Raw genomic sequence first — 10,149 nt, forward strand, 5'->3', positions numbered from 1 at the left:
CTTCCTAAATCAGTTTTTCCCTGCTAGTCTATTTAAAAAAAAGCATTTTCATAAAACATGAAAATTTGCAGAGAAGAATATGTTAAATTTACATTCAAAATGTGAATGTGCATGGTTCCCCTCTAGATAATTACTTGGTTGCTTTATTTATATCTACAGCACAAAAAATGAACTAAGGCAAATCATTAATTCTTCAAGAACAGTTAGATTTGCAAAAAAAAAAAAAAAAAAAAAAGGTGTAGTATGTTTTTATTCTCATGCAAGCATGCTACATGCCAGAATAAAAGCACACACACATGAAACCTAATTAGAAGGCAAATTAGTGTTATTGTTTTCTAATTTTCCAAAACAAAGAGCCTGCAAAGTTCTGAGCTTCATTTCATTTGTAACTTCATAATACATAAATACATATCACATTCAATTTTAAATGGTGGGGCAGTTTCAAGGAAGCAGAAGGTTACAAGTGGAGTCCCACAGGGCTCAGTACTGGGACCTATATTGTTTAACCCTTATATCAATGACATTGTCAGTGCAGTGGATTGCGAGGAGATATTCAGTTGTTTGCAGATGATACGAAGCTGGGAAGGATTATTAGTAATAGTGCAGATGCAGCAGCCCTGCAAGAGGATTTGAATAAGCTAGATAGATGGGCAAATGAATGGGGGTGTCGGTTTAATGCAGCAAAATGTAAGATCTTGAGGTTTGGGAAACATCGATGGGACACTGTATACTCTATGGGAGGAGTTATACTGGAGGAAGTAGGGCAGACAAGAGATCTGGGGTTGATGATTGATAGAAACCTGAAATTTAGGGGACATATTGCAAAGGTAGTGAAGGTAACACAGAGGATTGCTGCAATAATGAGAAGGACACTGACCTGCAGAGATAAAACAGTTATCATTCCGTTTTATAAGACTCTGATCAGACCACACTTGGACTATTGTTCTCAGATTTGGTCCCCAGGATTTGAAGGGGATAAATTAACTGTGGAAAAGGTACAAAGGCAGATAACAAAGATGGTTTCAGGACTGTACAATGATAGTTATGAGGAATGGTTGAGGGAATGTGGACTGCAGAGTTTGGTGGATAGAAGAAGGAGATGTGATGTGATTGAGACTTTTAAACTGTTGAGAGGTGGTTACAGGGTTGACACCGGGGAGTTCTTTCACTTGGTTGAACAGCGGGAAGGAGTGATGACAAGACGCCATCCCTGGAAGTTACGAAAGGAAACCATGAGCAAGAGGGTGAGGAGCAGTTTTTTTTTTGCATGGAGGGTGGTTGAACTATGGAATGCATTGCCTTATGGAGTGGTTATAGTGAGAATGGTCAATGAGTTCAAGGAGTGGTATGATAGACTTTGTGTTTCTTAGGAAGGACCTCCCACGATGAGTCTTTTGACTCCATGGAAGCCTGAATAATAATAATAATAATAAAATGGTTTTGTTTTTTGTTTTTTGCTGGATGGAAAATCTGCTGCCTTGACAGGGGTCTTTTTTATTCATGGAAAACTGGTTTTAGAAGAAAGATGTATATTGATGTTAGATGAAGAGAACTTGTGAGCTACTGCTCTACAGTTTTAAAATACAAGTCTGAAATCAATATTCTATCTGCTCAGCTGAATTTTTGTGATTATATAAAAACAAAGCAAATTGATTTTCAAACAGTATTTCAAGCTTTTTTTTTTTAAACTGTTGTTACATTTTTTTTTATTTTGCATTTATCTTTATGCATAGCAAACTAACTAGTTATTTTCTTTCAGAAATGCCAGGGTACTCATCCAAATGATGTGACATATCAAAGTAGTCCACTGGTCTGAGACTTGTGAATATAATAAAATTTAGGCCATTAGTGTGCTCAGCACTGCATGGGGGGAAGGGAGAAGACAACTGCAGTGTTTCTTCATGTGGATCATAATGCCTCTGTACATAAGAATTAGGACCACAAAAAACTTGTGTATAAATAAGATGTGGAGAACAAAAATTATGATGCACTAGAGTATAGATTTAACAAACAGCACATATTACTCAACCATTTCTGTAAAGACATTCCTTGTGATGTGAACCAACATACATATACCCATTTTCTTTGCAAATATCCCAACAAACTTCACAAAAAAACGTTTTCAGTTAATGCAGTGTGTTGCGAGAACATCATAAGGCAGCTAATTTAAAAAACTGTGGAAAACAATGTGTGGTGTTACCCATTTGACTGCCATATACTTTCATTTGTCATGGCATTAAAAAAAGTTCAGTTCAGTGGAAAATGATATGGTGTATAAAACTAAAATGTACAGAGTTGTATAGGTTGCAAAAAAATTATAAAGGCTGTAACTATAAACAAATACCTCGTCATACTCCATACCACATTTCAGCATCACTGGAGTTTGATAAAGCAATGTTCAGCAGGTACCTTCTGATTGCAAAGTTTACTTTGAAGTTTTATCTTTACAACTCAGGATGTACTTATTCTGTCCAAGATAATAAAGGCTTAATTTGACCAAGACTGTCTCATTGCCATGAAAACAGAGGACACCTAATTTCTGATGAACTGTTATTTTTAACATTTTTCATGTTGTAACTGTCTATAAAGTATAATTCCATGTGGTAAGTTTTGATGTGGTAAAAATGACAGACTTCATTTTGCTGTACATGAGCTTTCATGTTTCTGTAGTTTGATAATCTGTAATTAATAACATATACTTGGTTGCTTTATTTATATCTACAAATAGTGAAACATTTCAGTCCTAACCAATTTACTTTGTAGTATATCCAGAGTTGGTGAAGACATTCTCACCAATTTTTTTTTTTAAGATATTGGCATTGTATGAGATACATTCAGCTAATAAAAATAAATAAATAAATAAAATAAATCTGCCATAACTTTCCTAATATTTGTATATATATATAAATTAGGCTGTATTATATGAATGTTCAGCAGTGTGTGTTTAAAATAATGTGCCATCTGGGTGAAGATCTTATGTCCACTTTCACCTGCCATGGCCCTACCAGAGTAGCACTGGCAATAAACTATCTTTATATTAAATTAGCTGATCTGTTCTTCGATATGTTTGTAACATATGTTTTGTGAAAATTCTTGTACTGAAATGACTATATTTTGCTGTCATTGGGGGGTGGGAAATGTAGGTAGTTTACTCTCATTAAAAAAAAAAGTAGGTAATTATATGCTAAATATTGTTGTTCTCTCACTCACCATAAAGCTAACAAGCATATAACAAGAGAAGCATTTTTCTGCCTTCTCAGTGTTTCAGGTTCATTTGCAATATTGTAAATACCTTCTTCATAGCATACTTCAATGAAAGTTTTTCTGAAAAATTAATAACAAAGATTGTCATGTAAAAAAATTCATTCTCTTTTATACTCATACTTGCAAATTTTAATGCCATTAGAAGTGCTATTTAAAAAAAATAATAATAATTAATTTGTTATCCCATCTACAGTTTTGCTAACTTAGAATCAGGTTTTCCTAGAAATGAATTTTTGATGTTCATTTATTTTATATATGCTTTATTAGCAAGATTTCAGAAACTAATTATAACTAAACTATGGAAATACTTCTAATCACTTTTTTCCCTAATCCAGGTGAATAAATTATTAGTTGACATTAATTCCATAAAAATTCTGAGAAACATTTATAACTCTATAACTAATTACTAGAACTGATTAATTAATTCCAATCACAGTGAAGAATGTGCATGCACAAAGAACTTAAAGTGAGAAAAGTAGGATGGTTTTGCTTCAAATGGAAGAAAGAAGGAAAAAATCAATTCATATACAGAATATATATAAGAACTTTTAAATACAGAATATACATTCCACATACAGAATATATAAGAACTTTTAAAAGCATTCTTTATCTTATTAAACATTTTATGTAAGATGGAAATTCCAGTCTTAGTGCTTTGGAAAACATTCTGTTCTTTGACATGCAGAATTGATTTTAAGGAATAAAAATTGTGATGACTTTGTAGTATAATCTCATTAACAGTCACTCGCAATTTAATAAAAATAGAATACTTTAAAATAAACTCTTCAACATGTTAATCAAAGAATGTACAAACCAGTGGCGGCCCGTGAAGTTTTAAGTGGGGGTGCTGCCTATACAAAATAATTTTTTAAAAATTATTTTGTATAGACAACACCCCCACTTAAAACTTCATGGGCCAGGCCGCCACTGGTACAAACAGCAATCTTCACTTGAAGCCTTCATTGGAAGGCAACTATGAAATTCCTGCTAATATATTTATTAGAAACAAAGATATGGAAAACATGGGGCTTCCGTAAGGTGTTCTGTAATCACCAACTTCAATTATAATGAGTCTAATAAGTGGTAGGATTATGTAAGGCCTTTTGGAAGAAACAAAACACCACCAATCCACTTAATTCAATCTTACTTCAAGAACTAATACACACACATGCTGACAGAGCTGTACAGATTTATATGATTTTAGTTGGTTACTCAAGGTGGAATTATACACTTATATCAGTGTGCAGTTCATAAATGGATGATCTTGACTGTGAACCTAGAGCACCTTTGTCTCGTTGATGGGACATGCATGTATGGTTGTTAACATCTGTATCCATTACACTGCATAATCCCAGAAGTAATTTTCCTTAGTAAAATTTTGAAAGTGTCATACTTAAATTCTGAGGGTTCCAACCTACCCTACTTGGTCTGTCTATCTAGTAGATATTATTGCTTATCAAAAAAAAAAAAAAAAGTCTTCAAATTATTATGTGGCAATATACAATCTGATTGCAATAACAGCATCTTTTTCAAAATACTTCCCTGCCTCATATTTTTTTTCCCTCAAAGACAAAGAGGATTTCAAAAATAATTTTTTTTTCTTTCTTCAGTGAGTCGAATAATGTCCATCACAGTTATTCTTTACTGGTTCCATTTATATTTATAAAAATTCCATTTATATAATAAATTGTTGACCTACGATATGAGTTTTTTTTAAGGAAAGAAGTTTTCAGAAGAAAGATCTAGCAAGTATGATAGATGCTAAATCATTCAATGGCCTTCCATTACTTGTTTTCTGCTCCAGGTTTCACATTTTTGGTATGAAACTGCAGAAATTGTTTGTGAGAACTGTCTGAAAACTTCTATATGACACATTCAGTGATGTTAGTTTCTGGCTGCTCTGTCATCATGTAATAACTGAAAGCCTCATGATTATTGGCTTTCTTTCAGGAAGTGGAATGCTACTTAGTATTGATATCATCCAGCTTTCACATACTTGAAACAATTACTTGAACTGAGGTAACATTAATATAGATTTTTCTCATCATTTCATAGTATTTCTGTTGCTGATTTCCTAAATTTAAACATAATCTTTAACATCTGCACGTAATTTAAAATTGTGATTGTAGAAATGCTACTACAAGATTTACATAAGGAAAATTGTAATAAAAGCACAATGTGACATCTTAATAAAAATATGATTATTTCTTAATCACTGTCAAATGTTCAGCTTACCAGAAAAACAGTCAATAAACACCTAGTATGTATATCTTCATGATGTGTGATTACATCTGATTTCTGCAGTCTATAAAAATTCAGTTCTAAAATCTATTTATACCACCAATATGTCATTTTTAAATTTTTGATGAGTATTTAAATTACTATTGTTTTGTACCAAAGTCTAATAAACTGTCTTTTTAATATATTAGAATGAGATTGCTTTATATAAAATTTATGATTGCTGATTTAAAAAAAAAAAAAATATATATATATATATAATAAAATTAGAACTGTTTTTATGTTTAAAAAAGTTTGCAATATTACTCACTGCTTAATTATTAATTACAGGAATACCTCGATTATCGCGGTTATTGTTGCCACGAAAAATACCGCAATAATCGAATCCGCGATAATCGGGATAAATAATGCGTGTAAAATGGGTGAACATTGCCAAGGATTTTTCAAATCTATTAATCAAATTTTATATATGAAGTAAAAAAGAAATGTGTTAAACATTTCTTTTTTACTTCACACAAAACTACAAAAAATGACCTGTTCGACTTTCTTAACAAAATCAACTCTCTACACCACACAATCAAATTCACTCTAGAACGTGAAAAAGATAACCATTTATCATTTCTGGACACTTTAATTAAGAAGCTTCCGAATGGTGGTATCAACCTCTCAGTTTACCGCAAACCTACTAATACAGGATGTTATTTACATTTCACTTCCTGCCACCACATTTCTCAGAAACTTAGTATCGTACACATGTTGAAGAACCGTGCCTCCCTCCTTACAACAGATCAACAAGACCTCCAGGAAGAACTATCCCTGATATCCACCAACCTTACCATGGATGGATTTCCTCGAAGACTTGTCCACAAGATACTATTCTCTGAACCCCGACAAAGACAACAAGATGATATACGTTATATTTCTACCATCGTCATTCCATACTTAGGGACAGTTTCCAATAAGATTGCTAGACTCCTCAGACCACATAAAATAAGAGTGGCCTTTAAACCCACAGAAACGATTAGACAACTTTTAAGATCTCCAAAAGATAGCCATCCTTTCTCCAAATATGCTGGAGTTTATAACATACCCTGCTCGTGCAGCTTGAATTACATCGGCCAAACTTCAAGGAGCCTTGAAATTAGGCAAAAAGAACACATAGGTGACGTCAATAATAATAGAGAAGAAAAATCGGGGTTAGCTTTTCATTTCTCAAGAATGAACCATACCATAGAGTGGGATAGAAGCACAATTCCTTACATGAAGGAGGACTTCCGCTCCTGAATTTTTAAGGAGGCCACAACAGTTGCCCGCTGTATACAAAACCTTAACAGGAACCAAGGACTAATCTTGCCCGTGATCTGGAAGACCCTTATCAGATCCTTCAAGTCACCAGAACTGAATTATAGTGCCAACTATAGAACATTCCTAAATAACAACAAGTGATATCATCCACGCTCTATGCATGTATTGTACGCGCTCTGTTCTTTGTTTAATATAATTGGAATCAGTTGATCATAGTTTGTAACAGTTTTTTACTTTTTAGTGCCTTACATCAGTTATGTATCCTGAAGATGCCAACAGCCTTAGTTGGTGAAATTAGTTGGTATAATATAGTTGTTTGTTATATGCACTTGATCAATATAATCCCATTAAAAGTCTTTCCACAGCTTTTTGGTCAAGAAAATTAAACGTTTTTTAAAAAATGAAGGTTCATTTAGAAAAACAAGATTTTTCTTTAATCTTTATTTATATATAAGGAGTACATACAATTATTCTTTCTTGGATAAAAATTGATGTAGAGTTGTCTGGTGAAGTTTTTTCTTTCTTTTTTCTTTGTATAAAACTTGGTAGCAACGGATGGAATTTTCAATTTCCTGATGAACTTTCATTGATCGCCCGAGATTAGGATCGCCGTTCAAGATTTTTTTTCTTTAAAATTTTCAGTAATTCTAAACATCTTTTTGGTGGGTAAATTCCTTCGGTGCCAAGTCAATTTGTTCGTCATTATCATCGATTTGACAATCGTAAGCACATTCTCTCTGGAGGTTAATTAGGTCTTCATCACCAGCTCCTTATTATGTGACTGAAGCAGGTCCTGAACATCATCTTTTTGAATTACTTTTAGTCCTAGATTGAAGCCAAGCTTAGTTATATCATTGATAACATGGGTTACTTCATTTTCAAATCCTTTAAAATCATTTGCACAATGAGGAATAATCTTTTGCCATGCCACTCTCAGGTTGCTAGATGTTACTTCACTCCATGCTTCCGTGACATTCTCAATGCAATTTTTGATATTGAATGCCATCCAGAATTCTCTCAAAGTCATAGCTTCATCTCCTGTAGTCTTTTCTATTGCTTGTGAAAAAGTTCTTCGTAGGTAATATGCCTTAAAGGGTGCAATTACACCTTGATCCACTGGCTGGATGATGGAAGTGGTGTTAGGTGGTAAATAAATAACTTTTACATTTTCGCACAAATCATTCAGTGCTGTTGGATGACTAGGTGCATTATCTAATATCAACAAGATTTTAAAATCAAGATTTAATGACTTGCAGTACCTTTCAGCTTCAGGACAAAACTAGTTTTTAAACCAATCCTCAAAAATAGTTTTTGTCATCCAAGCTTTTCTATTGAATCTCCAATGAACAGGGAGAAATATTTTATCTAAACTTCTAAGCGGGCGAGGATTTTGTGAATGATAAATAAAGAGAGGCCTCATCTTGTAATCTCCAGAAGCATTGCCACATAGTAAAAGTGTTACACGCTCCTTCGAAACCTTGTAGCCAGGCTGTGATTTTTCATTTTTTGCTAAATATGTTTTAGTGGGCATTTTTTTTCCCATAATAAGCCTGTTTCGTCAGCATTAAATATCTCATCATCGGTATAATTTCCTTCAATGATCTGTTGCAATTCACCAGGAAAACTAACTGCTGCTTTTTCATCGGCACTTGCAATTTCACCTTGTACACAAACACTATGAATGCTCAATCACTTTTTGAACCGATCAAACCACCCTGAACTTACAGAGAAAGTTTCTTCCACTACTGACGCTGAATCATTTTTTCGCTTTCTAATTGTTTTCTTTTAAAGTTTCAAACAAATTCAATGATTTTGTTTTTATAGTCATTTGACTAAGAGGAATTCTCTTTTGGTTACAATCTTCTATCCACACTGACAATAGCGTTTCCATTTCAATCATACGATGGCTTCTTTTTCTCGTAGTTTGGGGCCCAGACAAGGTCAATGCACTTTGTCCTAGTTGCTTATAGTTTGCAGCATGGTCTAAAATATGGCGAACAGTTGATTCATTTAGACCGTACTCTCTTGCAATTTTGGCTTTGGTTATGCCTGCTTCATACTTATTTATCATATGCAACTTAACTTCTAAGCTGATTACTCTACGTTTCTTCTTGATAGCTGTAGACTTGATATCATCCTTGTTTCTTTTAGCATTCATTATAGGAGTAAATAAAAAGAGAAATAAATATCCACATGTACTTCAGGCAAAGGCGGACAGTTACTGGTAAGTGGTAAGCAGGTGCCGTCGGATAAAAACGAAGCGATACCTGGAGAGTGGCGACTCAAACTAGTTGCATATGTAGTAGGCTACATCTCGCAGCCGCGATAATTTGAATTTGGAGTGCAATAATTGGAATTTTGATATCAAATTATAAACCGCGATAATCGAGGCATTCCTGTATTTAAGGAAATAGTCTGCGAAACAATTTTAAATAAAAAAATAATAATATAAAAAGTTCATAATTCATAACGTTATTGTCTGTACCCCACTTTGCCATTTTTACTGAATCATTTTTTTTTATTGTCATTGTGTTTTAAATATTTGTGTTTCTTCGGGAGGGGGCAGTAAATTCACATCAGTGTTTTTTTTTTCTACTGATGATGACTGCTATATAGCTGTCATAAGTATCATGCTTCATTATTTTACACAGAATTTTATTATTATTATTATTATTATTATTATTATTACTTAACACCTCCAGGGAGTCCAAGGACTCATCGAGGGAGGGCACCTGCTCTACAATGCTCTGTCTTCACTACTCCACAAACCGCAACTAGATCAATGCCATCTACTGCCGACCACCACCACTAGCATTTTCACAGACAATCACAAACATCTATGCACATGGCGGGATTCGAACCCACAACCTTTTGACTGGAGAGCGGATACACTAGCCATTCGGTCAACCAGGCCGACATTTCTACAAATGTATATTATTAATCTTTAATATATGGAGACATACAGTTTAATAAATTACTTTCTTTCCTATGTACAAGTATAATGACTGTTTATGGATAAAATGTTGGGAAACTTGCAGTCTTATCTCTGAATGCACTGATCTTTTATTTTCACAAAAACACAGATTCGTTTATATTAATTTTTCATCATTTTCTTTTGGTAAATAACTTTTTCTCAAAAGTATTCTTTTTAGAAAATGATTATTTGTAATATTCTATAATATTTTAGCTTTTTTTCTTCATTTGCTTTGTCAAAATTAATATATTCACCATCTTACACACATGGAAGTAGGGAAGTCCTTCCTAGGAAAGACAATCAAGAGATCATCGTGGGAGGTCCCTCCAAAGTCTATCATACCACTCCTTAAACTCATTGACCGTTCT

At 33.5% G+C, this 10,149-nt stretch overlaps 1 protein-coding gene across 1 annotated transcript in view; it reads left to right on the plus strand.

Moving 5' to 3' along the window:
* Positions 1 to 5,685, plus strand: part of LOC150098250 (semaphorin-2A-like) — a 667,728-nt gene extending 662,043 nt beyond the window's left edge. Inside the window, exon 16 of the mRNA XM_090406288.1 lies at positions 1,760 to 5,685. Coding sequence (XP_090262414.1) covers positions 1,760 to 1,816 — 57 coding nt within the window. The 3' untranslated portion in view covers positions 1,817 to 5,685. The remainder of the gene's footprint in view (positions 1 to 1,759) is intronic.
* The last annotated feature ends 4,464 nt before the right edge of the window (positions 5,686 to 10,149 follow it).

The sequence above is a fragment of the Typopeltis vanoorti genome, chromosome 16, assembly GCF_054136105.1.
Source record: "Typopeltis vanoorti isolate ZY-2024b chromosome 16, IOZ_Tvanoo_1.0, whole genome shotgun sequence".
Taxonomy (NCBI): Eukaryota; Metazoa; Arthropoda; class Arachnida; order Uropygi; family Thelyphonidae; genus Typopeltis; species Typopeltis vanoorti.